Below are 20,591 nucleotides of genomic sequence, written 5' to 3' on the forward strand. Positions count from 1 at the left end.
GCTAATGCTAATATTAGCCAAGCTGACATTTTTATTTTTTACATTGCCGCGAGCTGTCATAATGTGCACCGACATGACAAATCAAGATGACGGACATGTTGACTTGAGTCAGGAGTGAGGAAGAGTGTCAGAGTGAGCGGTCCTCCACTGGAGGGGTTCTCCGTGTTCCACTCACGGTTGACATCTCATTATATCAACTACCTGACACCTCTGTGTGTGTGTGTGTGTGTTAGCGCACGTGTGTGTACAGTGTAAGTGTGCGGGTGCATGTGAAAGTGTGAGACTGAGCGTGTGTGGCTATTTGTACATGTGTGTGCATGTATATGCGTGTGTGTGTGTGTGACTATTTATATGAATGTATACAAATGTTTTAATATCATTGATAGTGATGTCATGGCATGGTCAGAAGAGCAAAGCACTTACTCAATCAACCAATCAGAACGGCCTGATGTCATCCCTGCTAGGGGGAGTACCTGCAGTTTATATGCTAAAGTCATAAAATTGAGGGAGGAAGTGCAAATTGATTGAAAGCTCTAATATTACCAGGACAAGAAGGCTTTCCTTAATTTAAGTCGCACAAAATACACAATTATTGTCCATTATTATTATTATAATTATAATTCAGGACTTCATTACAAGGGAGTGTTTTGCCTCCCCAAAACGTTCATCTGCTACATGGTTGCAAAAAAAAAAGAAAAGAATTTTTTACGTGGTTAATTACTTCTGGCAGAGGACATTTTAATCAGCCGCTACAGGGCGGCGGATACATTGAGCGGAATTAACTGTCAACGGAGAACAGAACAGAAGTGAACAGCAGCTTCCCTCGTTGGATTAAAGTTGCTCTTAGCAGATATCCGTGTTTTGTTTCTAAATACATTAAATATGTTTGAAGATAAGTGTTGAAAACATATGCAAAGACTTATAACAATATAGTGCTGGATTGTTGAGATATAGCTTCAGCATCTTTTTCACCCTTTGAATTTTCCTGATTTTGTGGGCGGGGCTAAAACACAGCCCTGCGTATACTTTCTAGCGCGAGTTCCCTCCCCCACTATACAAGGATAAAGTGACGTCATTTTGTTTGGCTGCTCAGCACAGTGTTAGCTGTGCTTAACTTCCAAAACAAGCCCCATTTACCACTCATCCAAATCTATGGAGTGTGTTGAGAAGGGGATAAATGAATATGGTTTCCCAGTGACGGGACGTTTAAGTGTTCGACAGTTACAGCAACTGAAGGAAAAGTTGGAGGACGAAGAGAGTTTTTTTAGGAAGAACAAAAAACAATGAAAGTTAGGGATTTCGAAGAAATTGAGGAAAATGTCAAAATGTCTGGAAAAGTGACAGGTCTGAAAGACTATCGGCCACTACCCCTCACTCCAATAGACTAGTCATCATGTGCTTTGATCATGGCACAGATCAAAAACTCCATCAACGTCACTGTGGGCCTCCACCAGTATGCCTACAGGAAGAGCTGCTCCACTGGTGAAACCTGTCTACTCAGAAGGTTGTCCCCACCACAACAGACATCTTCACCAGTAGATGCAGAAAGAGTGCACTCTGCATCATCAAGGACCTACCCCACGCTGCACACTCTCTCTTCTATCCTCTTACCTCACTATGCACGGAGCATCTGGTGGAGGACCACCAGGCTGAGGAACACTCGAACAGTGCTCTGCAGCCCCAACATCAGCCCGCCCATGTCTAGTCATCCCTGCACGAGGAATACTTTATTCTTTTTAAAGTACAAATGACAATGTAAATATCATGTGTAATTCAAGCCTCTGTGTTGTTATTTCTGCTGCAGCCACATCCTCGCTACATTTGCATCTTTGCACACACTCAACTGTAGAGTATTTCATTATTTTTAAAAATTGTTTTAAATTATATTTTCACAAGTCTTGGGACTTGGGGCTAATCTGGGACCTCAGGTATCGAATATTGTGCCATATGCATAAATGTGTGTTAGTATAACAATAAAATAAAATTAAACACCAATAGTGCAGACTGGGCAGCACGGTGAGTGACTGGTTAGAGTGTCTGCCTCACAGTTCTGAGGACCAAGGTTCAATCCCCCGGCCCCGCCTGTGTGGCATTTGCATGTTCTCTCCGTGCCTTGCGTGGGTTTTCTCCGGGCACTCAGATTTCCTCCCAAAACCATGCGTCGTAGGTTCATTGAAGACTCTAAATTGCCCGTAGGTGTGAATGTGAGTGCGAATGGTTGTTAGTTTGTATGTGCCCTGCGATTGGCTGGCAACCAGTTCAGGGTGTACCCCGCCTCCTGCCCGGAGATAGCTGGGATAGGCTCCAGCACTCCCGCGACCCTTGTGAGGATAAGCGGCTCAGAAAATGGATGGATGGATGGATAGTGGAGACTGTGGAGTGAAATGCTGCAACAAAGTGGAGATTGCGAAGTGTAATACTGCAACAAAACAGACTTTGGAGTTGACACTGCAGCAAAGGGGCAGTGTAATATTGCAGCTAAGTGGAGACTATGGAGCACAATGCAGTAGACTGTGGACTCACATCTCAGTGCGGTATGTGGAGCACCTCTCCAGGGGGATCTTCAGCACTCGGTCGCTGAGGCCCACAAAGAGGGAGCGGTCACTGTGCAGGATCTGAAGGCTCAGGATTGGCTGTTGCACGCCAGTTGGGAGGAGCTCCATCTCTTCGAGGTAGCAGCCTTGCAGGTTCTTGTTGGACGTGGCCAGCGCCTTTAGGATGCTGCCATATTCTGCACACGGAACAAGAAAGGTTCCCGACTTGGTGGATTATTTCTAGTTGTATCGTTTATTTGTAATATGCACTGACCGGTGGCGATGTACATGACATGGTAGAGCGTGTCCATGCCCTGCACTATGTCCACAGCCAGGTGGGAGAAGCGCACGTCATCCTGCATGACCAGCGGTTCCACTGACTCTGGCTGCACCACTTCGTTCATCAGGAAGAGGCGCTGCGCATCCTGCAGGCTGCGCTCCGTCAGACCCTCGTTCGGGCCCTCGTCCTTAATGGTCCCGCACTGACCGTGGAGGGGGTATAAAACGCATGTTTTTCCTGTCCTGTCCTCCTGTAGAAGTGATGATGATCTCAGTGACACTGACCTGGAAGTTGCTGATGGGATTGGGGGTGGGCATCCAGGTGGAGCGAGGGTTCTCCTGGTAGCGGAACGGCCCGTTGAAGGTGCGCGTAATGGCGCTCAGGTTGAAGGCGCACACGGCCGACGCTGCAATGCTGTTTCTGGGTATGAAACACAGGAAAGGTTAGGACAAGACAGAACAGGACAGGAAAGGGGAGGATGACATAGAGCGGGAAAGGATAGGACAGGATGGGAGACAAAATGGAAGATATTGATGGGAAAGGAAAGGACAGGAAAATAGGGAAAAATGAGAAATGATAGTGATGGGAGAGGACACAGTATGGCAGAACAAGCTAGAACAGGATGGGACAGGAAATGACAGGAGGGCAAATGACAGTTGTTCTGGATTGGGCAGGCCAAAATGGGACAGGGCAGGATGGCCGGGAAAATGGGAGACAGTATGGATGGGACGGAACAGGACAGGGTGGGAAATGTGACAGGATGGGACAGGTAATGACAGAAGGTGAAATGTGAGACGTTAGGGATGAGGCAGGTTTGGATGGGTCAGGACAAGACACGACAGAATGGAAGGGAACATTTTGAGATATTCTGGAAGGGACAGAACAGGACAGGGTGGGAGAGACAATCGGAGATATGGATGGGACAATATGTGACAGGACAGGGAAGAACAAGACAGAATAGGACAGGAAAAGACAGAAGGGAAAAATGGGAGAGATTATAGCTGGGATAGGACAAGGTAGTATAGGACAAGTCATGAAAATGGCAGGATCGGATGGGGTAGGAAAGGGATCTTATAGATTAAATTTTAAATGAGACAGGACAGGATGGTAGATAACAATGGGAGATATTTTGCATGTGACAGGACAGGGCAGAACAAGACAGGACAGGAAATGGCAGAAGGAAAAAAGTTGAGTTGTTATAATAGGGCAGGACAGGGCGGGATAGGGAGAAATTATGGGGAGGGAGATCGGGAGAGGTTGGATAAAATGGGACAGGTCAGGGCAGAACAATACAGGACGAGACAAAACTGAATGGAATGGGAAATACAGGATAGGACAAGTCAGAATAAAAGGTCAGGATTGGATGGGTCGGGAAAGGACAGGACGGGTTCAAATGGGACATATAATAGATGTGAGAGGACAGGAAAGGAAAGGACAGGATGGTAGATGAAAATAGGAGATATTTTGGATGGGAGAGGACATGGCAGGGCAGAACAAGACAGGACAGGACAGGATGGGAAAGGAAATGATGGGAAGGAAAAGATTGAGATGATATGGACGGAGCAGGACAGGACAGGAGGTGGAGGGAGCCCAGAATAGAAGTTATGTGCTCCCTCTTTCACATTCCAGTTAAGAGCCGAGCGGCAGCATCCGAAAAAAAAACTGTCGACGTATGAGGGAGGACTGGCTGACTCTAAATTAAAGATAGGACAGGACATGAGAGGAAAGGAAAAAGAGTGGATGTTATTCAAGAAGAAATGTTGCGCGTAGTGTGTTCGTCCATGTCATGATGCCATCCCCTTAATGATCCGGTACGCAGTATATGAGAGCGCCTTATTTGGCTGCAGGCTGAGCTTCTCGATCAGCTGTGCGCAGTCAATAAGAACACAATTAAAATCTCACTTGGAGAGCAGGTGTCACATATGAGAGAAAGACGGAGACAAAGAGGGGAGCTAATGACTTCCTTTACCAACGTGTAATTCCCCTTGTTTGTTGCTGGGCTCGCCCACACGCGTCCGTCTCCAAGCGAGCGTGAGTCTGCGGTCTTCGGCGAGACTTGTGAGGAGGCCGACCGGCCGGCGGGTAACGAACGTATACAAGCAAATTGGTAGACTTCGTGTGCCTTTTCGTGCATGGCTTCTTGAGACGGGGGGTCTTCTCATGATACACAGGTGTACAACATTTCATGTTGCTAAGTGAAACTATAGTATTTTCTGGGGCAACATTTTCTGAAAATTCAAAGGACCCCTGGAAATGTCGAAAATGATTTGAAAATCACCACATTAAGCCGAAATGGCTTTCCTTTGTATTTTCATCCATGGCTTCTTGAGATTCTTTTTGTGCGTCTACTCCAGTGATTCCCAACCAGTGTGCCATGGCACGTTATTGTGCCATGAGCCATCTTCAGGTGTGCCGTGGGAAATTAATCAAATTTTACTTAACTGCGCAAAAAAAATTATTCATTTACAGGAAATACTGTATCTTTGTTCCTCTATTTATGCCAGTGAGGCAAAGTGACAGACAGAACAAATAAATGCTCTTCTATTAGATGGCAGGAAGTACATACAGTAATTAATGTATCCACTTTTTGTGACATTTTTGTTGGCTGGTGTGCCGTGAGATTTTCCAATTGTAAAATATGTGCCTTGGCTCCATAAAGGTTGGAAATCACTGGTCTACTCACAGTAAACATTTCCCAAATCTCATGTTGCTAAGTGAAAATGGTTTGATGTTCTGAATTTTGTGAAAAATCAAAAGGAGCCTGGGAAATGACTAAAATGATACTAAAATGGCCAATTTGAAGCAAAATGTGACTTTTTATGAATGGCTTCTTGAGAGGTTTTGGTGGGTCTACTCATGATAGACATGGCAACTAAATTTCATGTTGCCAAGTGAAACTGGCATCAGGGGCTGAATTTTCCAAAAAAGAATGAGCCGCGTTATGAGAGTTTCCTGTTATATAGTAAGTCATCAAACTTTACTGCCATGTTTGCCCACAGGCAATGACCAAGTATCTAATTCTCAATCTACTGTTGCCCATCTGTCTAGTATGTGTTTCAAATCTGGCAGTGATTGGGGAAAAAAAAAACTAGAAGTAGTTTGTCTTTGAAAGACGACTAGAAATGGCCAGAATGACCCTAAATTGTCCGCTACGAAGCAAAATGTCAGACTCCCTGTGTCTAACCTCATTTCGGTGCTGAAAGTGAAACAGCCATAAACACACTTGAGGCCATGTTTCAGCAGGGTGACGTCCAGTGTGGCAGCGGACGGAGAAAATAAGGCTCGCTCAGCATTGCTCGTGAATTACATACATATTTTTACACTGCACAACAATAGTGGCATTTATTCATGAGTCACCAAGCACCTGTACAAAAACATAAAGCAACACTAGGTAAAAAACATCGCTGCTGTCGAACTTCGATGTTGGTGTATTTGCTGCTTGACATCATAAATAATTGGTTAAAAACGCGTACAACCTTGTACTTCCTTGCCCTGAGTCACATGACTGCACTTGATAACCTTTCAGTGCAGATTTATGCATCTAGACATCCCTAATCAATCAGCGGAGTTAGAGTCACAGGCATGATTATCGCATTGTAGCATTACCCATCTGTTTCACATTCAGTCCTTGCCTTAAATTTGGTAGCAGCTGGACCCGGAAATGGTCAGAACTTACCCTAAAAAGACCAGTTCAAACCCAAATGGCAGACTTTCAGTGTCTTTTCGGGCATGGCTTCTTGAGACTTTTTTTGTGGGTCTACTCATAATTCTTCTTTTCCTTTTGGCTTGTCCCGTTAGGGGCACTGCGGCGAAGTGCTCATTTCCCTGTAAGCCTATCTCCTGCATGCTGCTCTCTAACACTAACTGCCCTCATGTCTTCCCTCGCTACATCCGTCAACCTTCTCTTTGGTCTTCCTCTAGCTCTTTTGCCTGGCAGCTCCATCCTCATCACCGTTCTACCAATATACTCACTCTTTCTCCTCTGGATGTGTCCAAACCATCCAAGTCTGCTCTCTCTAACTTTGGCTCCAAAACATCGAACCTTGGCTGTCCCTCTGATGAGCTCATTTCTAATTTTATACTAATTTTAACTCTGAGTGCGAACCTCAACATCTTCATTTCCGCCACCTCCAGCTCTGCTTCCTGTTGTCTCTTCAGTGCCACTGTCTCTAATCCATACATCATGGCTGGCCTCACCACCGTCTTATAAACTTTGCCCTTCATCCTAGCAGAGACTCTTCTGTCACATAACACACCTGACACTTTCCTCCACCCGTTGCAAACTGCATGGACTACTTATTTCACTTCCTTACCACACTCACCATTGCTCTGGAGTGTTGACCCCAAGTATTTAATGTCTTCCACCCTCGCTATTTCTTCTTCCTGTAGCCTCACTCTTTCCCCTAGACCCCTCTCATTCATGCACATACTGTATCTTCATTCCTCTCATTTCCAGCGGATGCCTCCACCTTTCTAACTGTTCCTCCACCTGCTTGCTTACAGGTGACACCACTGTCATCGGCCTCATCAAAGACGGTGGCGAGTCTGCATATCAACAGGAAGTGGAACGGCTGGAGCTGTGGTGCGCCCGACAAAACCTGGAGCTGAACACGCTCAAGACTGTAGAGATGATCGTGGACTTCAGGAGGCATCCTTCGCCACAACTGCCCCTCACGCTCTCCAACTGCCTTGTGTCAACCGTCGAGACCTTCAAGTTCCTGGGAATTACAGTCTCTCAGGACCTGAAGTGGGCGATCAACATCAACTCCGTCCTCAAAAAGGCCCAGCAGAGGATGCACCTCCTGCGGCTTCTGAGGAAGCACGGCCTGGCACAGGAGCTTTTGAGGTCATCGAATCAGTCCTGAGCTCTTCCATCACAGTCTGGTTTGGTGCTGCTACAAAAAAGGACAAACTCCGACTGTAACGGACAATCAAAACTGCTGAGAAGATTGTCGGTACACCCCTACCCACCCTTGAGAACTTGCCAGAACTAAGACAAGATCGTGCAAAATCCTCTTGGACCCTCCACATCTTGGTCACCAGCTCTTCCAGCTCCTTCCCTCAGGTAGGCGCTACCGAACAATGCAAACTAAAAATAGCAGACATTCCCTCGTGTCATCAACTTCTTAAACAGCTGACTTACAATTCCATTGCAACATGCTGCCAATTCTTTGTCTTGAGTTTGTTGTCACATGTCTGTCGGGCCAATTACACATTACTCGTGCACTCACTGTGGTAGTCTCGCCACGCTGCACTATTTGCATATCTGTTGTTGACCAATACTGGCCACTCATGCCAGAGTGGCATCGGCACCACTTGCATACTGATTGAGGAGTATCTGCAACATTCCCAGATTGTGTCCCAGATTATCGCACTACTTGTGACTTTAAACTGCATACATTCCTTGAAGTCTCGGCGCCCTTTGCATAATGGTCATTGCACCGGACTATTGCTATATTAGTCATTCAAACCGCTCTAATTGCTCGAGGACTATGCATCTTTTTGCACAATTGTCAATTGTCAATTTTATTTTATTTTTTTAATGTATCGGCATTACCAGATTAGTAGCAACCTTTTATTGCTCAGTGTTTTTCTCAATGTCCTTATGTCTCAAAAGTATTCTCTGCCAATTGACTGTCTGTTGTCATACTAGAGTGGCTGCAACTACCGGAGACAAATTCTTGTGTGATATTTGGACATAGTTGGCAAAATAAAGATAATTCTGATTGTGATTCCTGCTTTCACTGCAGGAATCTCATATTTCAGGAATTTCATAAGCTTTCTCTCGAGCTACAAAGACACAATGTATCTGTGGTACTCTTCCTAGGCATGAACCTAGACTGTTGCTCGCAAATACTCTTTTTTGTCCTGAGTCTAACCTCCACTACTCTTTCCCATAACTTCATTGTGTGGCTCAACTTTATTTCTTTACAGTTCCCACAGCTCTGCACATCACCCCTGTTCTTAAAAATTGGTACCAGCACACTTTTCCTCCCTTCTTCAGGCATCTTCTCACCTGCTACAATTCTGGCATACATGTCATCATCTGCCTCTTGTTTGGCCTTTGCCACCTCTACCTTCGCCCTATGTCGCATCCCCATGTATTCTTGTCTCCACTCCTTGGAAATCTCAGTGTCCCACTTCTTAGCTAACGTCCTTCCTTGAATGATTTCCTGCACTTTAAGATTCCACTACCATGTCTCTTTCTCCCCTTTCCTACCAGAAGATACACCAGGTACTGTCTTCAAAGAACAATGGCAGACTCCCTGCTTCTTTTCCGGCATGGCTTCTTGAGACTTTTTTTTTTTTGTGGGCCTACTCATAATAAATGACAAATGTCTACCAACTCTTATGTTGGTGAGTGAAACTGGCTTTGGTGGCTGAATTTTGAAAAAAAAAAAACGGAAGGACCCCTGCAAATGATCAAAATGAACTTGAAATGGCCACTTCAAAAAAAAATAATTTGTTTGTTTTTTTGGTATTGGTTCTTGAGACTTTTTTGTTGGTCTACTCATAAAAGACAAATCTACCAAATCTCATGTTTCTGAGTGAAACTGCCTTTGGGGACTACATTTTCCAAAAGTGCTAAGGACACTTGGATACGACCAAAATAATCCGAAAATGGCTGCTTCAAAGCAAAACGGCAGACTTCCTGTTTCTATTTGGGCATGGCCTTTTGAGGCTTTTTTGGTGGGCCTACTTAGGATAGACAATGTCTAGCAAATTCCATGTCACTGAGGGGCCAAATCTAAACAACAGGGACACTTGGATATGACCAAAATGACCCTAAAATGGCAGCGTCAAAGCAAAATGGCAGACTTCCTATGGCTTTTTGAGCATGGCTTCTTGAGATTCTTTTGTATGTCTACTCATAATAGACATAACAATACCTACCAAATTTCATGTTCCTACAGTATTTGTTTTGGCTGGTCCAGTCCCAGCTAAGTGTGTCAAGCGGAGAGCACATCCGAGTGAATCAGAAAAGATAAGGAGGCTCATAATTAGTAAGTAACGGCAGCTTAGTCGTCGTCCACTTAATTAAAAGGCGAGCGCGGTGCTCTGCGCCATCTCTGCAAAGGCCGTAACATTACTCTCTACAAGCCTCCTTCCACACATACTAATTATTTCCATTATCAATCCATCACCTTAAGGAGGAGATTAAATGGTGGGGAGGAGAAAGAAGTCATCTCTTCTTTTGTTGTTGTTTGGTTGGATTGTTGTAGCCATGGCATTGCAGTAGGCGTGCAAAGGTGTGTTGCTGCCCAGGGCACACAACGCTGGTGATGGGGGTTGGCGTGGTTGGGCTATTATTTTTTCCCAATCAAAATACATTCGTTATTTTTGTCACGGGCCACATAGTAGTTTTAGTTTTCCTCAGAGTGCCGTTTTAATTGTAAAATCATATAAATGTTCATCGCCTCATCATAGTATTACATATACACAACAAATTGATGAATAGCCACTTTTGAAATCAGTAGTCAATGGAAATAGCCTGTTTAACTTATTCATTTAAAAAAAAGGGGGTTTGGTAGCAAAAAAATGCTCACAATATTGCAACATGAAAGTTAAGACAAATTATAATTTTGCAACTGATTTGATCCGGAAACAAAGTAGAGGCCTTGAGTTTGACACCTGTGTCCTAGTGAGAGTACATCATGAGAGTCTGTAGGGATGACAACAATGCAGTCGTATTAAATTGAAAAGAAAAAAAAAAAAAGCCAGCTGGAAATACTTGGGATTGTTGTTGGCAAAACAACGTGGACATTATTGTCACGTGTGTAACGGAACATCTGCAAGTGAGCTCACTGGAGGCCTGACATATGGCGGTGGGAGGGCTTTTTTTGTGCTTTAAAGACAGATTCCCATCATTGTGGAACAGACCATTACTGATGCTGCAGTGTAATCTAATGAGTCATTAGTTAGTGTAAGGCAGGAGAGTAATAACAAAAAGCATCAGTACCAGGAAGAAAGCACTCAAAGGAAATTACTTACTGGAAACACAGCAGGTGTTCACTATTGGAAAGCCATAACATCACAAAAACACTTTTCTACTTCCTTTTTATTAACATCACTAGGCAAACAACTGGTGGTTCTAGATGCGTTCGAGTCATCGAGACGTCCCGTCGATGTGTTTGTGCATTGTCGTAGAAAGCTGTTCCCTAGATGTGATGTGCTTAGGCGCAGTCTTAAAAAAAAATGCTGTTCTCGAGAAGTGATGTGTTCAATTTCAGTTAGGGCTGTACGATTGTAGCCAAAATAATAATCACGATTATTTTGATCAATATTGTAATCACGATTATTAATTAATCATGATTATTCCTCATGTTAGGGGGAAAAAAAAACTTTATTTTTATTGCATTACTTTTCAACAAAGAATATGTAACAGCTTTCGGTGCAAAATGAATCTTTAAATAAAAATAAATGATAGATAAATATTTTTTAAAAAGGAAAAAAAAAATGTGACTTCACTAAGGGGCTAACTGAATAAATATGCTATTACAAAGTGCGATCACAAATTGTGACTTAATGGAAGCAAATGCAGTTTATGCATAAAACGCAACATTAGGTTGCCAGCACTGAATTTTCATTTGAAAATCCCCATCAATATCGTAAATTGTCAAGGACGATAGGTCTCCGTTGTTCTGCTCGACCATTAGTCAGACGTGCGCTGCAAAGAACCCGACAGTTGTGATTTCCCTCTCTATTTACTCCCAGCGTTTTTTCATTGCAGTCAGGCCCCCCAAAAAAGAGCTGAAAAGTAAACTAAGTCAAGGCAGCCGCTACAACGATTGACAATAGTGTCTTACCGTGACACACCACCTCTCTGTCGATGTGCTGAGAGGGCCAACTTCAAAATAATAAAAAAATCATATATTACCACATTGGACATCAATGCCACTTTAGGCTTTTATTTTGAAGTTGGCACCAGAGCGCAGTGCCCGAGCTTAATGAAGCCTTAACCATGCGTTCGCCCCCTGGTGGCTGGCTGACGAGGTTGCGGGCATGGCTACAAATGAAGCACCTTCCATATGCAGCAGTGCCTGCGTTTTAAAAATCAAAGACGATCAGGCTCATTAGTGGCAGCCAAAATCGTGATCACAATAAACATTCGATTAATTGTGCAGCACTAATTGCCGTCATAAAAAAAGCTGTCGTGAAAAAAAAGACATTGACTAGATGTGAGGCATTTAGGCGCAATTGTTAACTAGCTATTCTCTAGATGTCATATGTTCCTACACAGTCGTAAAAAACTGCGCTCTCAATCTGATGATGTGTTCAGGCACAGACGGAAAAAAAGATTTCTACATGTAAGGTGCTCAGGGGCAGTCACAAAAAAATATGTATTATATTATTTATTATATAGTGTTAAAAAAGCCTTTCTTTTGATATGATGTTTTCAGGCACGGTTGTAAAAAACATGTTCTCGAGATGTGAGGCATTCAGGTGCAGTCATAAATAATGCTTTTCTCCAGATGTGATGTGTTTAGGCACAGACATAAAAAGGACGTTCTCAAAATGTGAAGCATTCAGGTGCAAACGTGTTCTCGAGATGTGATGTGAGGCATTCAGGTGAGATCAAAAATCTGTTCTCTAGATATGAAGTGTTCAGGCACGGTGGTAATAAGGAGATTAGCTAAATGTGAGGCATTCACGTGTAGTCGCAAAAAAGTCTTCCTGAGATGTAATGCGATGCATTCAGGTACAGGCGTAAATATGTGTGTGTCTAAATGTGTTCCAGCACAAATGCTGTGTAAAAAATCTGTTTTCTAGTTGTGATATGTTCATGTGCAGCGGCTATGGCAGCACATTATGGGACGACGCTAATAGGGCGTATGGGGAGCATCTATGCATGTTTTTGCGTCACTCACACGTTGGTCGTGAAGATGGCGTAGATGAGGTCCTGCTCAGGCAGGTGGAAGGTGCTCTGCAGCTGGTCGTAGTAGAAAGGGATCTCGCCCGAGCGCGAGCAGTTCAGCCGCGCCTTCATGAAGGTGGTCCACGTGTCCTCCAGCAGGAAGCGGCCGCCAATGTCGTTCTTGCACACGCGCGCCACCCGCGAGTAGACCGTCTTGCCGCAGTCGTGCTCAACCGCGTTCTCCCGCAGGAAGAACAACGTGAACAGGCCCATGTCGTACGCCGAGATGAAGTGCGGCTCTGCCGGAAGAAACCCAGACCAAGGAAACCAAGGTTATGTATCGATAAGCTGTAAAAAAGTATTAGTTCGGCCGTTGTCGTAAAAAAGATGTGCACTATATGGGATACGGGGCGGCACGGTGGACGACTGGTTAGCACACCTGCCTCACAGTTCTGAGGACCCGGGTTCAAATCCGGCCTCGCCTGTGTGGAGTTTGCATGTTCTCCTCTTGCCTGCGTGGGTTTTCTCCGGGTACTCCGGTTTCCTCCCACATCCCCAAAACATGCATGGTAGGTTAATTGAAGACTCTAAATTGTTCATAGATGTGAGTGTGAATAGTAGTTTGTCTATGTGTGCCCTGCGATTGGATGGCTAGATGCCATGTGTTCGGGTGCAGTCGTAAAAAAAGACATTCTAAGTAGTACAAAAAGTAGAAAAATAAACTGCTATATCGTGCATTCAGGTATACTCAGGTGAACATGCACATTTGGGCAATGGAAAAAAGACGCTTTATGGATGCGATGGATTCAGGCACGGTTGTAAAAAAGATGTTCTCAAGATGTAATGTGTTTAGGTGGAGTTCTGAACAAATAAAACCTCTTGATACGATGCATTCAGGTCTTGCCGTAAAAAAAGACTAGGCATGATGTATTTGGGCTCGATTGTTAGAAAAATACATTCTTAGCAGTGCAGCCATTTAAAAAAAAACTACAGAGATGGTGCATTCTTGCACGTCCATAAAAAAGAGACATTTGGGCAATGTCGTAAAATAGACACTATAGATGCGATGCATTCAGGCACGGTCGTAAAAAAAGATGTTCTTGACATGCGATGTGTTCAGGCACAGTCATAAAAAAACATTGTCTAGAAGCGATGCATTTGGGCAGTTTCACAAAATAGTCACTGTAGAGGTGATGCCTTCGGGTGCAGTCAAAAAAAAGATTTTCTGTAGATGCAATGCCTTCGGGCGTTCGTAAAAAATATGTTCTCTAGATTTAACGCGTTCAGGCACAGTTGTAAGAAAGATGCTCTAGATATGATGCGTTCAAGCATTGTCATGAAAAAGACACTAGAAGCAATGCATTCGGGCACGGTCGTGAAAAGATCCTGTAGATGGGATGTGTTCAGGTCCTAAAAAATAAGGGTCTGACGATGTGATGCGTTTCGGTGCTGTTGTAAAAATAGTTCTCAGGAGTGATGCATTCAGGCACAGTTGTATTAAATACAGGAAACGCGGTGCATTTGTGTGCTATCGTAAAAAAGAAGTTCTCCAAATGGGGTACATTCACGTACGGTCGTGAAAACTATGTTCTGTTGAGGTTGTAAAAAAGTTCTCTAGTTGCTATGTCTTTGAGCACAGTTATAAAAAATGATGTTCTTAGCGGTGCATTTGTAAAAAAGAAAACAAGCTATGGTGCATTCATGTATACTCGTAGAAAAGACATTTACATTTGGGAGCTGTCATAAAAAAAGGGAATTGTGACATGCTTTATTCGGGCGCTGTTGTAAAAAAAGACGTTCTGTAGATGTGATGCGTTTGGGCATCGTTGTAAAAAAGAATTTGCTGGATGCAATGCATTCATGTGCAGTCGTTAAAAAAAAATAATTCTCTAATACCGTCACAAAAAAGATGTTCTAAGAGATGTGTTCATGAGCTATGGTGCATTCAGGCACACTTGGAAGAAAAAGACGGCCGATACACAATTCATCTGGACGCTGGTGTAACAAAAATGTTCTCTCGAAGAGATGCGTTCATGTCAGTCGTAGAAAAGAAGCATCCTGTAGATGCAATGTGTTTGGGTGCAGTCATTAAAAATGACGATTTGTACAAAAAAAACTTTAGCTGGTGCGTTCATACGCTCTAGATATGATGCATTCTGCCAGTTGTAATAAAGATCTCAAAATAGCAGTTTTGTGTAGTGGTTTAAAAAAAAAAAAAAAAAAGATTTGGGAGCAGTCGTTAATAAAAACTCTCTTTATATGCAATGTGTTCGGTCCGGTACAGATATGAGATATGGTGCGTTTAGGCACACACATAAAAATGAAATGACATTTACATTTGGGCAATGTCGTAAAAGAGACGCTCTAGATGTGATGCATTCAGGCATTGTCGTAAATAAGATCTTCTCGAGACGTGATATGTTAAGGTACGGTCATAAAAAAGACGCTCTAGAAGCAATGCATTCATAAGAAAAAGACATTTAGATGTGATGCATTTGGGTGTGGCCGTTAAAAAAAAGACATTCTTGAGTAGTGATGTGTTCAGGCATTGAGACTTTTCTTGTGGTGCAGTTAATTTGGGTGAAGTCCTAAAAGCTCCGTTCTCTAGATGCGATATGTTTGAGTGCCGTGATACAAAAAAAAAAGAGGTTTTCTCGATGCGATGCGTTCAAGTGCTGTTGTAAAAAGCTGCCGTCAAAAAGTTACTCTCCAGTTGCGATGTATTCATCGTTTGATATGTCGTGATGCGTTCAGGTGCTGTGCTCACAAAAAATACAATCTCTATATGTTCAGACCCTTAAAGCCCTGAAGCATTCAAGTGCAATGGTGGAAAAAACAAATCTGGGTTACGCGGTGTTCACGCGCGGTCGTAAACTGCGCGAAATGAAGAGGCCAGATATTTGCCACATTTATCTTCTCCCCTTTGGGTCCTACAGACGTGATGCATACAGGTGCAGTGCTCTTTCCCACCGCTGACCCTTGACCCGGGTGCTATTATTGCATCTAATAAAAGTGTCAAGGGCATAAACGAGAGAAGATGACAAACGGTCGGCGATAAACGGCCGTGATGTTTTGATGGCAAAGCCACGCGGCGGCTCGTGTTTAACTGGACACTTGCGCGGCTTTACTGCACCAACGCTTGATTCACGTCCATTCGGAGTGGACGAACCGGCCGTGACGGTGTCGAAGTGGTTAACAGTACCGCTTCGCAGCAACAGGTTTCAAGTTTGGATCTGCTGTACGCGTGTTAGTCTCATTGAAAACGGAAGAGTCTTTGATGTTTACAAAAACACGTACTTTAGGTTCATTGAAAGTGGAATTGTGGGAGTTTTATATATGCAGTGGTCCAATTTTGTTTTCCCTGTTTTTTTTTCCGACTTGTCCAGCTCGATCCCGATCGCCCGCGAATAGAGCACGTTTACATACACACACGGGTTTCACTGAAGATTGAATCAAATTTGACATTTCTAAAAACGCGAGATTGATTGGAGACCAAGGCTAATGTTCACACTGCAGGTCAATTCAGATTTCTTTTGTCCAATGTGACCTTTTATCTGATTTTTTTTAATGTCAATGTGAATAGTACAATTCCGATTTTTTTCATATCCCCCCCAGACCTCTTTCATATGCGGATATACATCGGATACAGTATGTATCTGATGCGAGTGTATTATGGATGCTCACGGGGCGCGCATCCGACCTATATGTCATCAAAAGGTGAAAAACTTCATAACTGTTCGACAAAACAGGCACGCCACAAAATGGCGACGGCGGATGAAGCAGCACAAAATAGTCAGTGGAGAAAAGATGCTTTAGAACTGATAAATACAAGATATCAAATATAATAGTGTAATAAGAAAATCTTGGCTCCATTTGCACAAAATCCTTGAAATTGCCACAAACGCGGCAGAACGAGACCCACGCGAGGGGCCGTATTGACGGCGCCTCGTGTTTGCGCATCTTTCAATACCCTTAATTGTCTTTTGGGTATTCTTTGAATTACAGATTCTTCCAAAAGTTCAGACAACCTCTGTGTATTAAGAAAAGGTACATAAATAAGAGTACCGCCACTAGGATTATGGAGACCATAACTGCCACAAACTGAATGCTGAGACAGTTGATGAACTTTTGGATGATTTCACCTGGAAAATCTCAAATGACATGAATGCTGTCGCTCTTATTAAAACAAAGACAATTTTGAGGCGACTTAGAACACTGTGGAGACCTCTAAATCAAAGTGTAGGTAAGCACAAGGTAAGTGAAGAAAAACTAAACTCCATATTGACTTTGACCTCTACAGACAAAGTCTTTGTAATTTTAACCAAGAGTTAGTCAGGGCTAGACAGCAACACTTTTCTGAAATCATCAGTAAGAACCTCAACAATACTTTGCTGTGGTTGAAATTCTAGTCTTGTTGGATCTCAGTGCGGCTTTTGATACGGTGGATCATAATATAGTGCTGAACAGGTTGGAAATGTGTGTAGGACTAAATGGAACAGTCCTTAAATAGTTCAGGTCCTACCTGGAGGAAAGGAGTTATTTTGTAACCATTGGAAGTGTTCAATCTCAGCGAATGGCAATGACCTATGGGGTCCCTCAGGGGTCAGTTCTTGGACCCCTCCTGTTCAGCCTGTATATGCTACCCTTGGGTCAAATTCTTCAGAACTTTTTTTGACTATCATAGCTATGCAGATGACGCACAGTTATATCTAGCAGTGTTTCCAGATGACTACAGTTCAATTGAGGTGTTGTGTCACTGTCTAAAACAGATAAATAACTGGATGAGCCAAATTTTTCTTCAATTAAACCACAACAAAAATGATCATTGTTTTGGCAATAAAGAAAAGTAAATACCTGGAGTCACTCTCTTTAAAAAGCAAAGAACAAGTCCGAAACCTTAGTCTTCTGATAGATTCCGACCTGCCTTTCAACAGTCATATCAAATCAATTACTAAAACTACCATCTGAAGAACATACCCAGAGTGAAGGCTTGCATGTGTCAAGCAGACCAGGAGAAGCTCATCAATGCTTTTATCTCAAGTAGACTTGACTATCGTAATGGTCTTCTGACTGGACTCCCCAAAAAGAGCATTAAACAGCTGCAGCTCATTCAGAATGCTGCAGCTCGGGTTCTGACTACAACAAAGAGGTCAGAGCATATTACTCCAATTCTAAAGTCTTTACACTGGCGTCCAGTCAGCTTGAAAATAGATTTAAAGTTGTGCTACTGCTCTATAAATCACTAAACGGTTTAGGTCTTGAATACATGAAAGAATGGCTAATGGAATATAAACCCAGTAGGGCTCTGAGATCGACAGAATCAGGTCAAATAGTAGAGCACAGAGTCCAAAGCAAACATGGTGAAGCAGCATTTCGTTATTATGCTGCACACGAATGGAATAAGTTGCCAACAGAAGTGACGTTAGCCCCAAGTGTGAATGTTTTTAAGTCCAGGTTTAGAGTATCTCTACTTGTAAATGATATTTCTTGCACTGTACGCTGTTTGAATTTTACTTTTATGTTGGTTTTTTTTCTCTTTGTTTTAAATTTTTATAAGGTGTTTTTTTTCTTTGTTTTTAAATGCTTTTAATCATGTAAAGCACTTTGTGTATGAAATGCGCTATATAAACAAATTTGCTTTGCTTTGCTTCAATGTTTGTGAAAAAAATCCATAATTTGTGTTACTTTGATCTCCACAAAAACAAACTCAAACATTAGCGTTGGTGAAATTGTCTTCACGACGCTAATCGGGTCTGTAGACCTCAGTCGATCGTGTGAAATGGAAATTTCTGCAGCGTCCTGAAATGTGAGCACAATTTACTAATATTTTTTTTCCCTAAAATGACATTTGCAAACCAGCGAGGACGTGAGTCCCCCGGGAATCGCTGTCCTCAGCTCATTTGCATGCTACGCCTCCATTTCACCACAGGCGACATTCAAAGAAAGACTGTATGTGTCCCTTTGTCACATTTCTATTTTACTTAAACTTTTGGCTTTCTCCTGTGTGGCAAACTGCTGGTGTGAAGAAATAATGAGCAGCAAAAACATTCCTCCGCGTTGGCTTTCATTTGTTGTAAGCGATATCGGCGCCTTGCATCTCACGCAAACACAGAGGAGCTATGAAGTGTAATTTTCGCAAATGCACCATTGTCCATAAAGCAAGCTAACAGAGAGCAGCAAGTGGGATGTCGTAAACAAGGAGGCAGTGGAGGTGGAAGAGGAGGTGGTGGGGTCCCGTTTGTGGATATGATGAATGGAGCTCCAGGAAACTTAAGGGGCTTTTGGGGATTTGTTAGCAATCACACAAAATCTCTAGAAGTAGTTGAAGGACGTCTGGAAACGACCAATATGACCCTAAAATGGGAGCTTCAAGCCAAAATGGCTGACTTTCTGTGTCTTTTTGGTCATGGCTTCTTGAGACTTTTTTGTGGGTCTATTCAGATGAATACCAAATTTCATGTTGCTGAGTGAAACTGGCTTCGGGGGCTGAATTTTCAAAATATTCTAAGGACTCCTAGATATGATAAAATGAAGGTAACATGGCAGCTTCCAATCAAAATGTCGGACTTTCGGCATCTTCTCTGGTATGGCTTCTTGAGATTTTTTTCGTGGGTCTACTCGTGATAGACAAGCCTACTAAATGTCATGTGGCCCAACGAAACTGGCTTCAAGGGCTTAATTTTCCTCCAAAAATATTTCTTGGGTTATTAGTTTGCTGTTTTATGGTGGGTTATCACTCTTTACTGCCATGTTCCACCCACACGCAGCGATCAAAACTCAATTCCTTCACAATTGAGCATCGCCCATCTGTCTAGTATATGTGCTTCCAATTTGGTAGCTATCTGACAAAAATAAAAATAGAAAATCGAGCAGTGCTTGAATATAACAAGAATCACTCTAAAATAGCATCTTCAAAGCACAATGGCAGACTTCCTGTTTACAGACATGGCTTCTGAAGACTCTTTTGTGGTTCTACTCATGATAGACATGTCTACCCAATGTCATGTTGCTAAGTGGAACTGGCTTCCATGACTGCATTTCCCCCCAAAAGACCAAACGTAAACGCAATTGAGAGTGGTCCATGTGTCTAGTAGTAAGCGCTTTAGTCGTTAGGACACACACAAGACGCGAAGGGGTTGGTCAGCACCTGGCTGACGACCAATCCCACGAGGAGACAGATTGATTGGATCCAGCCCCCGGCTGTAACCCCCCACCCCCGCCCCCCCCCCGCGCTTCGGTCCGTCTGAACCGGTGCGGCGGCTTAACGCTGGAAATGAGATTTTCATTCTCACCTTCCAATCCAGCAGAAAGGCAATTCTGTTACACTGACAGCCCTTGTGTGTGCAGGTGTGTGTGTGTGTGTGTGTGTGTGTGTGTAGTCAAGTCCATGTGTTTATTTTTGTGTGCTTGTGTGTGTAGTGTGTGTACACGTGTAGGTGTGTGAGTGTCTAATCATGTGTGTGTAGTAAAGTACGCTTTTTGTAGCCGTGTATCAATGTGTGTGTGTGCGTGTATTGGGATGTGTGTATGTGTGGGTAATGAGGTGTGTGTGTGTGTGACTGCAGTAAGGTGAGTACGCGAGAGTATCGCTCTCCCTCCACTCACCTAAAGTGGAAGTAAACCCTAGATGTCAAAACTTTCTGTTATATTGCAAATGTTCATACCTTCTTTATCTGATGCTGTGTACTTAAATCTACAAAGTATTTATTTACAAAAAAAACCCAAAAACTTTTAAAACACCGCATCGTAAGCCGCCATTTTTACGTCATTCCGTGTGCAAAAGTCCTGAGAATGTGATGTGGATCTGCCCCTCCTGTCGACGAAAGGAAGGAATTGATGTCACAGCTGGTGTAGCTACTAGCTAGCGTGTTCCCTGACATTTGAGCAAGCCTAGCTTGTTAAAAATGCATCGGTAGGAACT

The 20,591-nt window shown here is 43.2% G+C and overlaps 1 protein-coding gene across 9 annotated transcripts in view; it reads right to left on the bottom strand.

The window, feature by feature from the left end:
* sema5ba (sema domain, seven thrombospondin repeats (type 1 and type 1-like), transmembrane domain (TM) and short cytoplasmic domain, (semaphorin) 5Ba) overlaps positions 1-20,591 on the bottom strand; it is a 131,620-nt gene that overhangs the window by 30,377 nt on the left and 80,652 nt on the right. For 8 of the 9 annotated variants that reach the window (XM_061791689.1, XM_061791688.1, XM_061791687.1 and 5 more), the window contains 4 exons: positions 12,684-12,969; positions 3,099-3,234; positions 2,809-3,016; positions 2,524-2,731 (listed from right to left, as the gene is read on the bottom strand). In XM_061791689.1, coding sequence (XP_061647673.1) covers positions 2,524-2,731; positions 2,809-3,016; positions 3,099-3,234; positions 12,684-12,969 — 838 coding nt within the window. The remainder of the gene's footprint in view (positions 1-2,523; positions 2,732-2,808; positions 3,017-3,098; positions 3,235-12,683; positions 12,970-20,591) is intronic. The other variant, XM_061791691.1, reaches the window with a different exon arrangement.

This window comes from Phyllopteryx taeniolatus, chromosome 12, assembly GCF_024500385.1.
Source record: "Phyllopteryx taeniolatus isolate TA_2022b chromosome 12, UOR_Ptae_1.2, whole genome shotgun sequence".
Lineage (NCBI taxonomy): Eukaryota > Metazoa > Chordata > Actinopteri > Syngnathiformes > Syngnathidae > Phyllopteryx > Phyllopteryx taeniolatus.